The sequence below is a fragment of the Oenanthe melanoleuca genome, chromosome 2 (genome assembly GCF_029582105.1).
Source record: "Oenanthe melanoleuca isolate GR-GAL-2019-014 chromosome 2, OMel1.0, whole genome shotgun sequence".
In the NCBI taxonomy this organism is placed as follows: Eukaryota; Metazoa; Chordata; class Aves; order Passeriformes; family Muscicapidae; genus Oenanthe; species Oenanthe melanoleuca.
In genome coordinates this window covers 105,279,169-105,297,865 of record NC_079335.1, presented here as the reverse complement: position 1 = coordinate 105,297,865, position 18,697 = coordinate 105,279,169, and the positions used below count along the sequence as shown (strand labels likewise).

The 18,697-nt window shown below is 42.8% G+C and overlaps 1 protein-coding gene across 3 annotated transcripts; it reads left to right on the top strand.

Annotated features, from left to right (window-relative positions):
• The first annotated feature begins 5,995 nt into the window (after window positions 1-5,995).
• On the top strand, window positions 5,996-14,375 carry EIF1B (eukaryotic translation initiation factor 1B). Of its 3 annotated transcripts, none has more exons than XM_056483449.1 (5): window positions 5,996-6,355; window positions 8,510-8,673; window positions 9,357-9,458; window positions 10,031-10,215; window positions 11,575-14,375. In XM_056483449.1, exons 1-4 carry the CDS (start codon window positions 6,325-6,327, stop codon window positions 10,073-10,075), a joined length of 342 nt encoding a protein of 113 aa, XP_056339424.1. In that variant the 5' UTR covers window positions 5,996-6,324; the 3' UTR covers window positions 10,076-10,215; window positions 11,575-14,375. The 3 variants fall into 3 exon arrangements, with proteins under 3 accessions (XP_056339424.1, XP_056339425.1, XP_056339426.1); XM_056483451.1 differs by having other exon boundaries at window positions 6,020-6,355; window positions 10,031-10,259; XM_056483450.1 differs by having other exon boundaries at window positions 6,015-6,355; window positions 10,031-14,375.
• The last annotated feature ends 4,322 nt before the right edge of the window (window positions 14,376-18,697 follow it).

Sequence of the window (18,697 nt, the reverse complement as noted above, 5' to 3'; positions counted from 1 at the left end):
GCGGTTTTGGGGGGGCCCAGGTGAGTTTAGGGATAAATTGGTGGGATTTTAGGGTGTCCCAGGTGGGATTTGATGGGGAATTGGAGGAATTTTGGGTGTCCCACGGTGGGATTTGGGGGTTCTGGTTAGGGTTTAGGGGAAGAGTTGAGGGACTTGGGAGCATCCCTATGGTGTTTTGGAACAACCCAGGTCGGTTTAAGGGTGATTTGAAAGACTTTTGGGGGTCTCATTTGGGGATTTTGGCATGAATTTGTGGAATTTGGGGGGTCTCAGGTGGCGTTTACCGAGTCCCAGGTGGGGGTTGAGGAGCCTTTGGTAGATTTTCAGGGTCCTTGGTGGATTTTGGGGGGAATTTGAAGGGATCCCAGGTGGGATTTGGGGCTTCTTGGATGGGTTTTGGATGAGATTTGAGTTATTTTGTGGGCTCCATGATGGATTTTGTTGTAGGATTTGAGGAGTTTTGGGGCTCCCAGTTGGTTTTTGGGGTGGTTTGAGCAACTTTTGGAGGTCCCAGGTGGATTTTGGCATGAATCTGTGGGATTTGGGGGGTCCCAGGTGGCGTTTGTGGTGTCCCAGGAGCGTTTTGAAGAAGCTTTGGTGGATTTTCAGGGGTCCCGCATGGATTCTGGCGGAAATTTGGGGTATCTTGGGGGATCCCAAGTGAGATTTGGGGGGTTCTGGGTGGGATTTGAGGGGTAATTGCAGGGATTTTGGAGCATCCCAGGTGGGTTTGGGGGATCTCAGATGGATTTGGGAGGTCTGTGTAGATCTTGGAGTGATTTTGGGGCATTCTGGCGAGTGCTAGGTGGGGTTCGTGGAGTTCCAGGAGGGTTTTGAGAAGGCTTTGTTCGATTTTGGAGGTCTCATGTTCATATTGGAGGTATTTTTCAGAATACAGGTGGGATTTGGGGTGAATTCTGGGTGTTGTTTGTGGGGTTTTTGGGGGTCCCAGGTGGGTGTTGGGTGGAATTTTGGAGATTTTGGGGTCCCAGGTGAGGTTTGTGGGGCCCAGGTTGTATTTGGGAAGTATGTGTGGATCTTGGGGTGAATTTAGGATATTTTGGGGAGTCCCAGATGGGTTTTGAGAAGGCTTTGTTACATTTTCAGGAGTGTCAGTTGGACTTTGGGGCTATTTTGAAGGATCCCAGGTGCGTTTGGGAAGTTCTGGGTGGGGTGAGTGGCGTCCCCTGGGGGTCCCAGGGGAGTTTAGGGATAAATTGGTCGAATTGTGTGGGCTTCCAGATAGGGTTTCTGAAGTCCCAGGAGGATTTTGAGAAGGCTTTGGTAGCTTCTAGGGGGGTCCCGGGCGGATTTTGGGGGATTCTAGTTGGAATTTGGGGTGTTCTGGGTGGGGTTTGTGCAGTTTTGGGGCGGCCCAGGTGAGTTCAGGGATAAATTAGTGGAATTTTGGGGTGTCCCAGGTGGGATCTGATGGGGAATTGGAAGGATTTTGGGTTGCCCAAGGTAGGATTTGGGGGCTTTGGTTAGGGCTCAGAGGGAGAGTTGAGAGTTTTGGCGATGCTCCTTTGGCGTTTTGGGTTTTACCCACGTCGGTTTAGCGGTGATTTGAGCGACTTTTGGGGGTCTCAGGTGGATTTGGGCATGAATTTTTGGGATTTGGGGGGTCCCAGGTGGCGTTTGTGGAGTCCCAGGAGGGTTTTGCAGAAGCTTTGGTCAATTTTCTGTGGTCCCACATGGATTTTGGCAGGAATTTGGGGTATTTTGGAGGATCCCCAGGAGGGATTTGGGGGGTTCCAGGTGGGGATTGCGGAGTCCCAGGAGGGTTTTGAGAAGGATTTTGTGTATTTTAGGAGGTCCGGGGTGGATTTTGTGGTGTTCTCAGTGAGGTTTGTAGGGTTTTGTGTGGTTCCAGGTGAGTTTAGGGATAAATTGATGGAATTTTGGGGTGTCCCAGGTGAGATTCGATGGGGAATTGGAGGGATTTTGGGTTATCTAAGGTGGGATTTGGGGGTTCTGGTTTGGGCTTAGAGGGAGAGATGAGAGATTTGGGGGTGTCCCTCTGGGGTTTTGGGGCGTCCCATGTGGGTTTAGGGGATCCCAAGTGGAATTTGGGAGGTCTGCATGGATTTTGCGTGAATTTAGAACATTTTGTGGGGTCCCAGATGAGTATTGAAAAGACTTTGTTAAGATTTTGGGGATAAAAGTGGAAATTGGGTTTATTTGGGGGATACAGGTGGGATTTGGGGGGTTTCTGGTTGGTGCTTGTGGGGTTTTTGGGGGTCCCAGGTGTGTGTTTGGTGGAATTTGGGAGATTTTGGAATCCCAGTTGTGGTTTGCGGCCCGAGGTGAGTTTAGGGGTGAATTTGTGGCATTTTGGGGGGAGCCACGTGGGTTTTGTGGAAGTTTTGGCAGATTTTAGGGGGACCCGGGTGGATTTTGGGGGATCCTAGGTGGGATTTGGGGGGTCCCAGGTGGCGTTTGTTGAGTCCCAGGAGGGTTTTGAAGAAGCTTTGGTGGATTTGCAGGGGTCCCGAATGGATTTTTAAGCAGGAATTTGGGGTTTTTTGGGGGGATTCCAGGTGGGATTTGATGGGATCTGGTTGGGGTTAGTGGGGTTTTGGGGGGTCCCAGATGAGTTTAGGAGAGAATTGGTGGAATTTTGGGGTGTCCAAGGTGGTTCTGGTTGGGCTTATAGAGAGACTTGAGAGATTTGGAGGCATCCCAGGTGGGTTTGGTGGATCTCAGGTTGCCATCATTCCTTGATGTTTTGGTGGAGTTTACGTATTTTTGTACTCATTCCAGAAGTTTCTGGGCCTTTTTTTGCCCCATTTAAGGGGATTTTGGTCCATTTTAAGTCGCATTTCCTTCAGGTATTTTGCCCACTCTGTTTGCCAGTTTTTTCCTCAGAAATCTCAGGACTCTCACTGTATTCTGGGACCGTTTCATTTTTTTTAGTGAAAATTTTAGGATATTTTCTGGCCATTTTTCATGCATTTTCTGGGGGATTTTTGTGTTTCTTAGTGCAAATTTTTGGGTATTTTGAAGAGTTGTTATGGCTTAATTTATCCTGGATTTTTCCCAATATTTTTCCCAATAATGCCTGGAATTTTGACCCATTTGTGGTGTTTCAGCGTCATTTTTAGGACTTTTCCTGATGCTTTTCCCAGTAAGTGCTGGGATTTTGGCAGATTTTAGTTGGTTTTGTTCAGATTCCAGGAGGTTCTGTGCCATTTTTTGCGCCATTTTAAGGGGGTTTGGTTCATTTTAAGTCGCATTTCCTCCAGAATTTTGCACAGCCAGTGGGGAAAAGTTTCGTGGGATGATGACGAGAGAGCAAAACGTACAAGAAAATCTTGCAGAGAGACATAGGATTAGCAAAAATATATCGGAGCGAAAAATTCTTGGCATTAGCAGTAATTTAAGTTTTCTGAGAGAGGTGCTATATGGGTGTCCTGAGCTTCCTCAAACTTCCCAGGAGGTTTCTCAGTGTTTAGATATGCAATCCACATGCATTGTCCAAATTGTGGCCTCAAGTTTTTGCCCCATCATTCCATTACTGCCCCAACAGTACCTTTTGCAGCCGCTTGGGAACGAGTCAAACAACTCCCCTGTACCGTCCATAGTGCAGTGAAAGGTTTAATCAATGATGGTAGCAAAGGGTAAGCAGAGGTTTTGTGCCACTGCCAATGGCCTTCCTTTCCCCATGGGAGAAATAAAAGCTTCCTTGTAAAGTGTCAGGACTAGAAACTTTCTTAGACCATTGCACACTGGCATTCATAAAACTACTGTAGTGCTGATCCAGACCTTGGATCACAGAAAAGAAATATCCCATTGACATAACAGGACTGAAGTTTAGCACAAACAGAAAAAAAAATAAAAGAGGAACATAGGTTTTGCCACTTCTGTCAGTGCAATTAGCTTATTGCACTCTGCAAAGCTATTAATCACCTTATAAGGACCAGCAAGCTTTGCAACATTTGCGCACCATTTTAAAGGCAAACTTTTCCCATTACAGCCCCTCCACTGCTGCTATCCTCCCAAAACAGGAATGTACAGTGAGTGGCTGTCACACAGAAATCCTGTAAGTCCACATGTCAGCCATCCTAAGGACTGGGGAAAAGCAGCTGCATCCACCTGGAAAGGGTGCAAAGTTCTCAGAACCACAGGATAGTTAAGGTTGAATTGGACTCTCGAGAACAGCTGGTCCAACCCCCTGCCAAGGCATTCTGACCTCAAGCAAGTAACACAGGACTATGTCCATGTGGATTTGGAATGTCTCCATAGGTGGAGACTCCATGACCACCCTGGGAAGCCTGTTCCAAAGCTCTGCCTCCCTCAATATAAAGAAGTCCTTCCTCATGCTGAGTTGGAACTTCTTATGTCTCCAAGTCATGCCCGAACTGGAGACACAGGCGTTTTGTGGGGTGCTGAATGCCTCCCACACCACATTCAGCATTTAAAGCATGTTTTGCTAGTGAGAGGGGCCTGAGGGAGTGGGGTTTCCAACATATTTTAATGGGAAAGGGGGAAGCGCTCTCCTAATTTCAGATCAGCTGGAAAAGTACCCAAGCCAAAGGAATGTGAATATGGAGGCACCTCCATGTGGGTCACCCTTACGGGGGCATATGGGTCCCTGAGCGCCAGCAGCATGGAGAACAAGGGGCTCCAGCCACACGCCAGCACTGCTGTTCGGGATCCACTGAGGAAAACACTGATTGCTCTTGATTGTTACAACAAACGACATTGGGGTCCTGGAACAGGTCCAGAGAAAGGCAATGAAGCTGGTGAAAGGTTTTGCACACAAGTCACGGGCAGCTGAGGAAGGCGGGAGTATTTAGCCTGATAGAAGAAGGCCCTGGGATTTTTCCCAACGGTTTCCCCCATAGAGACCTTATCACTCTCTACCAAAACAAATGGGCTGGGAGACCCACTCCTTTAGATAAGCCTTTGCTAGAGATCAGCTCTGAGCAAAGAACCCAAATGGCTGCACACACTGCCGCTACTCCCAAAATGCATCATGAAGGAAAAAAAAAAAGCTGTCGTTCAGCTCCATCTTCACAGACACAGCCGAGTCTTGCATCATTACTAACCCCTACAAAAACCAAACTCTGTTGTTTTTGTAAGGGGAGGTCCTGACGCTAGGGTGTGATTAGGTCATGGTGCAGCTCTGGATGGTGACCTTGCCTTCTCCATTATTTTTCCCAGCTGTGCAACACTACTTTCAGTCTTAGATATTATTTGGGCTCGTTATTTTAGGGGTTCCAGCGCTACATAGTGTCCCAGCATTCTCTGTGTTTTGTACACATTTGCATGTACTCCATTGATGCCACTCCTCCTTCTCTGTCACAGGCGCCATTTTAGGGAGGCAGCGAGGGGAAACCCAACGGGAGGGGAAAGGGATATGGGATAAGACGGTGGGGGCTGAAAACGGAGGGAGGCCAAGAACTTAACATTACAGACAACTGGAAACATTTATAAAAACATACAGCTTTAACCGCTGTAAAACTTTCTCTGGGGAATGCCCCCGTGAAACCACTTGCCCAGCCCGGAATCCCAGTGGGGGCCGAAGCCACAGGCAGCATCCCCTTCCCTCCCGTGGGAACGGGAATGGGGACAGGACCGGCACTAGGGACAGGAAGGGGAGCGGGATCGGCATCGGGATCGGGATCGGCTGCAGTCCCGCGGGGACAGGAGCGGGGAGCACAGTAAAACTTTCTCTGAAGGATTCATTCATAACATCTACGGCTGCCTGGAAGGAGGGTATAGCCAGCTGAGGGTCAGTCTCTTCTCCCAGCAACAGGACAAGAGAATGCAGCCTCAGCCTGCAGCAGGGGAGGTTCAGGCTGGACATCAGGAGGAATTTCTTCACAGAAATGGTGTGGAATAGGCTGCACAGGGAGGTGGTGGAGTCACCATCTGGAGGTGGCACTTAGTGACATGTTCTGGTTGACATGCTGGTGCTCGGTCACGGGTTGGACTCGATGACCTCAGAGATGTTTCCCAGCCTCGCTGACTCCGCGGCTCCGTGCAGCGGGCGCTGAGGGCCCGTCACGTGCGGGACGCCATTTTGTGCGGAGCGCGGCGGGCGGCGCCCGTTGGCGGTGCCGTGGGGCGGTGCGAGCAAGGGGCGGGGGATCCCTCCCTATCTCCCTCCACGTTTTATTCCCTTTGCGCTTCCTCCGCTCCTTACTCCTTCCTTTCGCTCTCGCCCTCCGTCTCGGGTTCGCTCTCCGCGTTCCTCTGCTTTTGTTACGCCTCCCCTCGCTCCCTCCCGCTCCCCGCCCCCGCGTGGCACTGCGGAGCCGGAGACGTGACCCGAGCGGACTCGCTTCCCGCAGCTCCAGCCTCTCGCCGCAGAGTCGCATGTCCTCGATCCAGAACCTCCAATCCTTCGGTAAGAGCTGCCGGCACCCCGCCACCCCCGCAGCCACCCCCTCAGCAAACCCACCCATCGCCCCCGGCCCGCCGTCCTGCCTCCGCCTCCCCGAGGGCCGCGGGCCCCCCGCCCCCGCGGTGACATTGAGCTCCGTGCGGCAGCGCCGGCGGCTCGTCCTTGTCCGGCCGCGTCGCCGGCCTCGGGACGTGCTCGGTGTGTGCGGCGAGGAGACCTCGGGCGGGAGGTGCTGCCATGTTCTCAGCTCTGACACCCCGTATCAGGGCTCATATCCTCTGCTGAGGAGATAATTTCATCAGTTACGGTTGGTGAGATGCCGCGTCTTACGCTCAGCAACGTCCGAAAACGCTGTCCAAGCCCTGCAAATGTTATTGTTTCTGTAGAGTGAGCTACGCAGATGGCAGATCATTTCTCTCCTATCAGCAGGGAAGTTTAACCGTGCTGGGCCAGCGTTCTCTTCCTGCCTTATCTGTAAGCAGCAGAAGTGAGCAAGTTAGCACTTTATACAATAGTATCAGGCTTGTCCTCACAGTTTTGACTCTGATCTTTTGCACATATAAGCCATGTGAGGGGGTTACGTTCGGTCATGTTTTGGGAGCTCACCCTGTGCTTGAGGAAGGTGCCGCCCAGAGGATTTGTTTGAAGGGATCCAAGGTTGACACCAACAGTGCTGGCTTATTTCCAGCCTAGAGCCCCAAACTCTGCCAAGCTATCTTGGCTTGTCTGTAACTTAGAGTCCTAAGCTCTGCCAAGTGATCCTCAGATCACTCAGAAAAAGGTCCTCTTTCTCTTTCACTTTTTCTTTGACTAAGATTTTCTATTAGTGTTTGAGCCACAAGCTGTGGGAGACAGTAAAATTCAGCATGGTTTAACAAATTCCATAGTAGAAGTTGAGCTAATCAAGATTCCCAATGCTGCACTTGTTTCCCGTGGTGCTTGAATCTTCATTGTGCTTTCAGTGCCTTTAATGCTCAATGTCATTCTTGTTTATATAATGATCTGTCAGTCTGCAGCTGAACTACTTCTTTTTGTGTTTCTGCTGAAGTTTTACTATCTGGGGCGTTTCTTTCTACTAGATGGCAAAACTTCACCAGTGTTTTTAGGTCTGAGTTTTGAGTGGAAGTTTGGGAAATTGTAGCTTGCATGGTTATTGAACCTCCATGGGCTATTAAATATCGTTCTGATTAGTACAAAAAATTGCTTGTGATTATTCTTAAAAAGTAATAAAGTACTTCATGCTTCAAGGTTTGTTTAGAGCTACTGATTAGAAGATTTGTAGGGCTGTAAAATTTCTTGATTGAGTGTTAATATGTTTTTTGTGAATATGTTTTGTTTTTCAGTGTTAATACATTTTTGTTTTTTTAATTTGTTTTTCTATACACAAAAGTATGGAGTATAAGAAGTGTTAATCCAGCAGCCCCCTTTTTTCTATATGCTTTTCTGTTTTATCTGTGCTAGATAAATGCTAAGCTTGGAAGAGTTTGAGAACTAAACTTTTTTTAGTCTAAGCCTAAATTCATTTTATTACATTTCTTGACTAAAGCTGGTGGAGGAGTTCATGTTTACAGGTCTGACATCTGTTAGAGTGTATCTCTCTTTTATTTCTATTAGTAGCCAAGAGTTACATCCATGGCTGGACGCGCTGGTAGTGTAGTAGTTACCACAGTCTAAGGCTTTTGTTCTGGACCTGGAAGAAAGTGTCTAGAGCTTTTCTACTTTTCTATTCTTGTCAGTTGATCTGATAAGAGATGTAGTTGCTTTATTTCACTTTAGATGTATGCGGCTGTCTAAAACTTGTGTGCATTTGATGTTCTCTCAGAGCTAAGTTTTCGGTTCAGGATTTACAACTTGCAAGAAATAATGAAGTGAACTGGTACTGTAGCAGAAAATCATTCATACCTGGGAAGGCATGGAAGAAAGGATGCAGTGCGTTGTAGTTGAGAGGGCTGTCCTGGGTGCGTAGTGTAATGGCACTTAAGACAGCTGGAGAAAAAGCACTTTGGTCTCAACAGTGAGTTTTTGAACAGGGATTAAACATCAAGATGATACCTAGAATACAATAATAATTTTTTGTGAAGTGAGAATCTTCCTCCTTAGTTTGGAGCCTGGGTGTTTTCCTTTGTGGGAATTACATGAATCTTTTTCCTCCTGCAGACCCCTTTGCTGATGCAACAAAGGGCGACGACTTACTCCCGGCGGGGACTGAGGATTACATTCATATAAGGATCCAGCAACGAAACGGAAGAAAGACACTGACAACTGTTCAGGGCATTGCAGATGATTATGACAAGAAGAAACTTGTGAAAGCTTTCAAAAAGGTAAAGTTGCTGATTTTATTTGATAATGATTATATATAAAGGAGTAAGATAGCTTTTAATACTAAGTAGCAAAATATTTATGTCACTTCATTCTTTCCAGTGGACACCACTTTCATATTTGACTCCTTTCCCTTTCTCAAAACACTTATCAGTGTCTGGTGACACTGATTTTGCTAAAAAGTTAAATGTTTCTATCTTAAAAAGAAGTTAATAAAATATATTCAGAATATTTCTTTAAAATTTCACAGATTTCTTGATGTGAAAGATAAAATCAGTTTAAAGTAGAGCTGGTTTTTATTCCTGCCTCTGTTACAGCTGGGTTGTTGCTCAAAATAGAGACCTTTAATTTTGCCAGGATAAAAATACTTATTTTAAAATAGTGTGGACTTGAAAGGCTGTATCTTATGACTTTGTTTTTCATTCTTGTGATTACTGTTGACCATTTCCTTCTGTGCAGTATCTAATCCTGTCATTGCCTGAATTTACCATCAGCAGCTTAGTGTATGTATGTATCAGCAGATATATTCCATTTGCTCTCAGAGCCAGTAGAATTGATTTAACCTTTGCCTGACTTGGCATCAAAATAGTAAGCAGCTTCTGAGACAAAGTTCTTCTGAAAAGTCTGACTAAGCAAAATCGTGATGTACATCAGATGTTTTATAATATGGATGTTTCTCTCTTAGAAATTTGCTTGTAATGGTACTGTAATTGAGCATCCTGAATACGGTGAAGTTATCCAGCTGCAAGGTGACCAGAGGAAGAACATTTGCCAATTCCTCTTGGAGGTAAGGGGACTGCAGATAAATATCTAAACCTCTCTGGAAGCAGTAGAGTGACAGGTCGTACTGATGCTAATTAATCAGTTGAAGATAGCCATTGTAGTTCTTTTGTATTTTCATCCAGAAAGTAAAATGACACTTGCAGAATGAGAGTAAGAATCAAAGCACTGTAGAATGCCTTTGCACTGTTACAGCACACCACTTGTTCTCTGGCAGTGCAATTTGAGCTCTGTGCTTGTAAAATCAAATGTTCGATGCAAACCATAATCGTGAGACTGAAAACAGTATAGAGGAAAGAGGCTTACTCTCATGCAAATGGTGATGCAGAGTTGTTAACACTGTCAGAGAGTAAGTCCTAGGACCATAGAACAAATCAGATGTCTGATTTGATTTACTTCTTGTTTAGTCCATCCTTCTGCTTGGCCCAGAAACGTTCTGTAAACTAGAAAAATGTTTCATTGAGTGTATGCACTGTATAGCAGTTTCTTTAATCAAAGTGTAAGGTTGTGGTAACTTGATATCACTGTGATAGCCTAAATATGTAAGCTTTACTAAAATGCATTGTTTCTCTCCTTTAGATTGGCATTGTCAAGGAAGAACAACTGAAAGTTCATGGTTTCTAACATACTATACTCTTATGAAGAACCCTGCAGTATTGGTCTTACCTCTCCTGGCTTTTCTGTGAAAAATGAATCTTTACAGTGAATGGACTTCCCTGTTACCTGAACATTTACAATTTGATTTGCATGACTGCATGAAACAGGTGGTGTGTAGAATAGAAACACATAAGAAAACTTCAGTAAGATGGTAATGAAGACCCTTGTGAACTTTAACACATTTCCAATGGAAATGTATTAGTGATGATTTTTCAGTTTAGTACTTTCCACCTGAGTTAAATGTGTGAGTTTTATTCAAATAGTGTGTGTTGTTGCTTAAAAATAAAAGTTTATTGATATAATTTCTGGGATATTTGAAATGCTTTAGCCTAAGTTTTAAACTAGCACTGCAGCCTTGCTGAAAAATGGCTGAACTGTTTTGTGGCAAGTGTAGCTCACTGCTGATTGAAGAAATTGGAAAATCTACATGATTAAGTACTAGCTGATTAATCAGTAGATTAGCTTGATGTGATCTTACTCTGTAGCTGTAAGACTAGAGCTTTAAAGCCTGTAGTGTGGGTGTACCTTAGTAGCAGCATAATAAGACATCAGTTGTTTGCTGTGTGAGTAACTGGATCTTCTCTGAAATTCATTGCAGTGACTATGAGGCATTAGTGTGAAGCAAAGTAGGGGTAGAGCAAGCTCCTCAAGGCAAAACATTTGGACAAAAGTACCAAATTTGAAGGAAGTGGGTGGGATATTGTATCTCCTCTGTCACTGAGTAAGGGAAAAGGTATCGTGTTGGCTTCTGCTATGGCTGTGCATTGAAAGTTGGCAAGCAGAGTGCTTGACTGAGCTGATAGTGTTAGCTGTAGAAGCAAGGAAAAGAGCAGGATCTACAATAACCTTTTCCCTTTTAATGAAATGTTTTCCTAAGATTGATGGTTCACATGGAGTGTTTTGTAATTGTGTAGTTTGTGTTACTACAAAAAGATGATTTGGTTTACTTTTCTACAAGGCACTTCTTTCAGCATTACTGAAGGTTACAATAGGTTTGTTCCACCATGCTTTTAAGCTAGTTTTAGTTAGCTGTAGGCATTTGCTATTCTGCTTGTAGGATATGTCTCATGAAGAATGAAGTTAATTCATTTGGTGAAACAAGCAGATGTTGTCTTCCTTTTGAGATAGCCATGGAAATTTTTTTCTGAAACAATTCAAAACATGCTGAGTGGCAAAATCATGACAACAGTGGGAAATGTTTGCAAAACTTCATGTGAAACCATGTATTCTCTGGGAAGAAAGAGAGGTACATTTCTTTACTGCTAAGACTTACTAATAACTTAGCCAGAAAAAAAAAAAATATGAAATTGAGAAAATTATTGTTTCCTACCTAAGTAGTAAAGAAGGAGGCAAAACTGTATTATTTAATATCACCTGTACTTTTTCTCCTATTCATATTTGCCTTTCTAGACAGAAATGTTTCCATTTTAACTCATTTGAACTGGTTTTTTTTCTTTTTTTTTTAGATTTTTGAGTTCAGAAATGAACCCTTAAGGCACTAGCAACAATTAGGGGAGCCTTATGTGACGATTTCTTTCTCCATCTGCTCTAGACAGTTCTACTTGTAAAAATCCAGTCTCTCAATCTCCACAAATTCTGCCTGGTGTTACAGATCTTAACTGTTCCAGAGAAAGGATGCTCCAGAAGATTGTATACTGTTAAGGTGAAATACATTCAGGAGGAGGAAATGCCTCATGCAAAGCACAAAATACCCACATATGAAATGGAAATCCAAAAATAAATCTTATGCAAGTCTTGCAGATGAGCAGAATAAAGTCATTCTACTGCAAGTTTACCTAGTCCTGATTCTTAACTGCTGAAGAAAGCAGTCTTTTGGGGGTACATAGCAATTAGTGGTTTTCATTTTATCTCATGCCAGAAAAACTGATGTTCTCATTTAAAGCTTGTTCTCCTGCCCAAGAGGAAAACCAATCAGTATATTCTATTTTGCCTGTATTATACAACTACTTCTAGTGGGCTTTGAATTGAAGATTAACAAATGACTAGCAGGTCTCGTGTTACTGAGTCAGTCTTCATTTCAGATGGCATTCCATTAACTTTTACTACCTAAGCTTGAGTCATTTTGCCATAGTCATTCTGCTTGGAATAAACAAGAAAAATCTTTCGTTTTCTTACTCCTCATTTAAAAATCTTTCTAATACAAGTAACCTCGCAGTTGATAGATGACTTGGATGGAGATGCTTGTGTTTTGACCTTTGAAGGGCAAAATTATAAGGAGATGGAATAAGACATAACACATTTGAAGTTTTAAAAAGGTGAGATTTGTTGTGGCAGCAAACCTTTTGATCTTTCTAGAAGGAAAGCAGAAATTTTTGTTCATGAGTGTTTTAAGCTAAAACAGTATTTTTAAGATTGTAATTAGCCTTGTTACAAGCCCAAACCTCTTCGTATGTTCTAGATGAGAGGCTTCAACAATATCATGTTTTGTCATCTTATTCTGAAACTTCTTTGTTAAAGCTAAACTTACTTGGAATACATATCTGTGTTTGAAAAATGATGAAAATGAAGGCTTTGGAAAAGAACTGTTTGAAGTGCTGCCACTTAAATCTGTTTTCAGAATGAAGTCAGGTTTCAATCTTTTTATCTATTCTGAAATAGGTTAAAAAATGTTGGAAGGATGTGGCCCATAATTGTCAAGGCACTAAAAAGGAGCTTATAATAGAAAACTCTTTTGAAGTCCACTAGTAGGACCTGAGGCTGGCCAAGGTCAGATGGCAAAGAATGGTGTTGTTTTGTTGGAATGTTGAGAAGTCTATGTCCTTCAGACCTACCAATCAAGACTGCCGCCTTAGTAATACTTGGGCTTAATCTCAAGGTGTTATTTGACGTAGAAATTTGTTTTAAATTCACAGCCTTGTGCATAGTTTTATTAGGCTGTTCTAGCTGACTCTAAGCTGATACCTTGAAGTAAGATGTTACATAAATAAATTCACTAAGTTGTCTGTTATGAGTCTACAATTACTTAATGCAGCTACAAGCAATGCAACCCTTGCTTCCAAAATGCTGCTGGCAGTTCTTGTTTGTAGAATATGAGGTTTAGTAATTTAGTTCTGTAAGATGCCTATTTCCTCTTACTGTGTGAGCTCTCAGGCCCTTGACTGTCACCTGTGGTCTGCTAAATCTGACTCTCTGTCTCAGAAATGAGCATGAGGAGCACAACTATGGGCAGATAATTCTTGAGTGGAGTAACCTCTAAAAAGGGGAATGCCTGGGCTGTGTGTGCATGCTATTCATTGCTTTGGTGGCTTTGCTTGAAACCTTATTCTTGAACTCCATTTTTGCACAGCCCAAATGAATAACATTTTGTTTTGGAAAGCTTCTTTGGAGGGTGGAGGAGGGAACTAGTAAAAAAAACTGTCTTAGGAAATATGTTTATATCTAAAGTTTGTTTTCATTAACTTAGATTCCTGGACTTCAAGACCTCTGTAACATTATTTTTCTCTCATTCTTCTCATTGTTTTTCTTTCTCTCTGTATCTTTAAAAATCCTAGTTAAAGGTCCTTGAAAGTTTGATATTTAAGGCTCTAAATATATCTAAAGCCATTATAAAACTCTTAAAATGCAAAGTCGTTGAAGCTTAAGTTTCAAATATTTGAAATAACAATTGGGCAGAACTCTTCATTTTTTCCTATTCTGTTATCCTGCTTATAGTTGGTATGTAGTTGCCCTGAAGATGCATGTGTTATTTACAGTCAGGCAGTAATCATTATCCCTGCTGTAATGCCATACCCTGTTTGTAGGTTTTTAAAATTTTATCTGATGTGCTGCACTCTTGCAGGCTGTACTACTCTAATTTTGCAGTATAGGACTGACATACCTTGAGTTCCAGTCAGCAATTAATTCCTTAATCCTTCTGCAAGGCTCTGGTGTACAGGATCCGTGTGTTACATCTTTAAGTGGCTCAGTAGTTCCTCACATTGTGTGAAAATGTATACAAGATCAATATTTAGCCTGTTAAAGTAGGGGAGATAGGTTTGGTTTTTTTTGGTTTTTTTGGGTTTTTTTGGGTTTTTTTTTTGACAGCTCCCTCTGAGACACAGTAGGAGTTACTGTCCCTTGTATCTGTTCAGTGTTGATCGGTGTCACAGAACATTCCTTTAAACAATGTGCTGCTGCCACTGGGGAGATGGAAGTGGGCTTAGAGGATTGTGTGTGTTCAGGTACTATGACTTTCTACATCCATACTCAGTCAGGAATCTGTCCCCAGTGCATGGCAACATGAAGGTTGTTTTCCAGTTGCCGGATCTGAGATCATTAAGGGAAAAATGGCGTAGTTTTATGTTTCCTATGTAGATGTTTCATGCCTACTGTTTCCCATTTAGATTAAAAATGCAAAAATAATCTCAGAGGATTTGTACTCGGCTTGCCTTTTTTAAAGTTTGCTACATGCCTGTCATTGATCTCTTAATGAACAAGTCTTAACGTGTATTGGAGTATTGCTGCAGAGCTGAGACAACATAGTCTTTTCAAATAAAGTGTGCCAGTGTTACTTGATGAATGCTTTTCTAAAACAAATGAAATTTTATGCTGTTGTTAAGGAGGACTTTTTTTTGGTGGAAGATAAAAGTAACATAATAGAGATGTGTGTGATCCTCTTGTAAAATCATCTTTGATTTCATACAGAAATGTTATATTTCCTCCCTTAAATTTCTCACATAATCTGTATTAACCAACTTTAAAATACTGTGACTTGTCCTGAAATATTGTGGCTCTAAAACAAGAAGATTGGCTTGTATTTGCTTGAGGTCTAAAACTCTGGGTAGAAGAGGATCATCTAATTTCTTGGATAAATAAAATGCACAGTATTTTAGGATAAAGCCAGAAATGTGCTCAAGTTTGGTTTCAGCTCTTTTAGAATATCTTGCATCTGTGAAATGTGACAGCACATTTCTGAAATTAATTTGGGGCCTAATTAAAAGGACTTGTGCATACACTAAATGGGTTTTTCTCTTTTTTTATTCTCTTTATTTTTATTAACAATCCATCTTTGCTGTGATTAAAAAAAATCAACCCCCCCCTGCAAATCAGTAAGCCCACATGATCCAGGCTCAGCTCTCCAAGTTCTGAGTAGCTGAATTCAGCAGATGTGGGTCCAAGTGGGATGGTCCTGTTCCTCACTGAGAGAATTTAGCTCTCAGTGGTGTTTGCAGTCCCTCTCACCATCAGACAAGGGCACAGCTCTGTTCTTCCAGTACACCCAGACAAGCCTTGGCTGTCACAGGACAGCTGACCCCAGGGAAGGGGTGGTACTAGGGCTGTGTAAACAGTTCTCCACAAATGGAAGGTTGCCCTTTTGGGTAGACCCAGCAAATTACATAAATGCATTGATATGTAATTGAACAATAATTCTGGGGTAAGAAGGGTTAAAATTATCTATTTCTAAGGATCCTCCTGGAAAGGTCTATTGAAGGGTAGCCCCTGTCATAGAGGATGCAGCCTTTAACTACTTTCTACCAGAGAAATTTCGGTGATGGGATGGCTCCTGGCTCCACCCCAGTGAACAGACAAAACAGACGTTGATGTGAGCATACCTGTACTTGGTAACACTGGAGAAAGATGGCCTTGCAAACTGATACTTGTCGCTATCTGACACTGTGCCTGTGACCTACACCTGCAACTCAGAGAGCACATCTGGAGATGAATTTCAAGGTACAGAACAAAAACACTGTCCAGATTCCTTTAGTAAATAGTAACCCATAAATTAATCCACACATTATTTAAAATAAGTTATGTGAGTGAGAATTCAGTTATGTCAGTGAGAACTCTTTATATGCAATAATGAGCAAAGAGTATTTTCTGCCATTAAATGCCTTTCAGTAAGGTTGTTGCAGTGACACGGAGAAACTTTCTGATTGTCCAGTAGTAGTCTTCTTTAAAAATACGGTGAACTTTGTTCTGTTTGAAAGTAGCTGTGCCTGGAATCTTACCTGACACTGCCCTTTGTGATAAGCTGTTTATAGGAACACTGAAGGGAGGGACATCTCTCGGGGCCATCAAATTGTTTCATTTGTCCTGGTAGTAGAAGTCAGGTCCAATACTGATTTAAATCACCCTGCAACTAGTTCATCCTTTGGTAGCTCTATGGAAGATAAAAATCCGCTCTGGAGAGGTTGAGGGGAAAAAGCATCCTGCTTCCATGCAGAGCAATGCAGCTATTCAGGCTGCTGCCACCTGAAGCCAAGCCTGAATGTGGCAACATCTGTTGCCTTGTGTTTACACTGTGCAAAGCACCTGTGCTATTTCCAAGTCTTGGCTGCTTCTCCTAGTGGTTCAGGCTGACACAGCTGAGTCTCTGGCTGTAAATTCAAAGTACCAGAGCACTCTCTTCATAGGATGTGGCCTGGCCACAGAAATGGACATTGCTGTGTCCCTCTAGTAATTTAATTACTTTTTGTCTGTCTGATAAAAGTAGCATTCTAACTTCAAGGCAGTACTCTCTGAAGAGGAAAAACTCATTTGTTGGCTGTGGACATTACAGGAATAAAAACACAAATCATCAAGGCTAATGTTCACCAAAATTATAGGAGGTGATCTTTAGTCTCCTATTAGTTTCCAGTGTTTTCTTAGTTGTCTCAATTTGATTTTGGGCTACTAATATTCACATTGTATGTTTTCAGGAGGAAGGCCTTAGGAGTGCTTTAAAGGAAAGCTTAGCTTAAGCAACTGGGTATAAAGAGACAATGTAAGGATCTTCCAAGTTAGTAAGTTAGTTGTCACATTTCTGCAATGAGGCTTTTAAAATTTATGCTTGTCTTATATTCCCCTAAGAGGCATTTCCAGTCCAGAAGAGTTCCTGCTGCATTTATTTCGGTTCCCTAAATCAGCCCTGAAGCAGTGCTTTCTCCCAAGTCCCTGTGTGGAAGCTTTTGGAGAGCCTACTGCAACTGGTAGTGCTCTGATGGGCACCTGGAAAGTGCAAGTTGCCTGTGACTGCTCCAGGACAGGCTACCAGCTCTGGCTGCTGAGCAGCACTGCTGCCAAATAGCAACAGCCATGGCAAAAACAGAAACAAAAGGGTTGGTGCTTTCTCTAGTGGTTTAGTGATCTGACAAAGTAGCTTGGCTGCTGGGAGCGAAGGGATGGATTTCTTTTTTCCAGTTATTTCACATACACTTATCAAGGGAAATTGCTCTGGATTTAATAGCATTCAATAGATCATATTCTCAGGATTGTGTCTTGTAGTGCTGATACTGGCAAAGCATCCAGTGACTTTTTATTTAAAAATTTTACTTGACCTCTACTTTTGAGCTGAATTTTTTTGTTCACTGAATTTGGGCCATAAGTGGCAGACATTCGTTTGCTCAGACCAAAAGTTCTTAGAAAACCAGCAGCTTGCCTCTGTACCCACTCTCTCCACACATTTTTGTCTGTGTGAGCATATTTAAATACTCTGGTTTTGGACATGCAGGTCTCTGATACGTGTATAAACACTTCTCTTGATCTCTTCTTCTGGTTCTACATTTCTTTCTGCCATCAAAGAGATGTATTTTTTTTGGTTCTGCAGAGGTCCAGGCATTAATTAGCACAGAATTCTTCTTGTTGTCAGGCTGTGGATAGTTAGGAAGTCTAGATTTTTGGGGAAAACCCAAAGCAGATGTAGATTGTACAGTCACACAAAGCCTGTTGAAAGAGTCAGCTTACACATTTCTGCATCTTTCATGTGATGTATTATGCAGGCACATAGTGGTTTCTAATCCTCCTTGTCTCTCTCTGGTTATGGTCTGGAGGAAACCTGCCTGTGCTCCATAAAGAAATGAAAGCACAGTGGGAAGACTTGCTGCTGCTTCTGCTTTGATCCTGCAGGCTTAAACGGTTGAGCACTGTGAAGTCTAACATGAAGCCAGGATGCAAAGCAGTGTAGATTTGAGACACTGTTCCCTCTGCTCTACTGCCTCCATCCTTCAGTTCTACCTTGTCCTTCAGGTACAATCACCAGATCAGGGCCCATATCTTAGTCCTGTGTAGGTGAATCACCAAGCACAGTGACCCTCTGTGAGCAGGGGACTGATACATAAATGTAATGAGTAATTTAGTAGTGGTAGTAATGAGTAAATAATAGATCCAGCTACTAAACCGACTTGTTTGATCTTTTGACCTCAAAGTGGTTTTGTCCTGATGACATTTTCCCTTTCATATGTTTTTTTTGTTAGTATTGATGTACCTTTATCTTGCTTGTATTCTTTGTACCAGAGAAAAATGTTATGTCAATTTGTGCCATGTCTCTGTAGACACTTTATGAAATTAATGTTAATGCACATGAGTTGAGGAATGGGCCTTGGGGCATTAATTCAATGCTGCAAAACGTGCAAGATTCTTTTCACCTGATCTTAATTACAATTGTTCCTTAAGCCTTTTGGTTTATCAAAGAAGCAAGTTTTATCAGTTTGAAATATGTTTTAAACAATGCCTACGTAAGCATCCAGCTTGCGATTTCCAGTCTCTGTCCCTAGATGTCGCTGGAAGACAGCGTATGCTGAAAATAGTGACTGAAGCCAGGAGAAATGACAGTAGAGCTTAGACAGGGGAATGTGGAAGTCAAGATTTGGTAAAATTCCCAAGTGTTTGGAG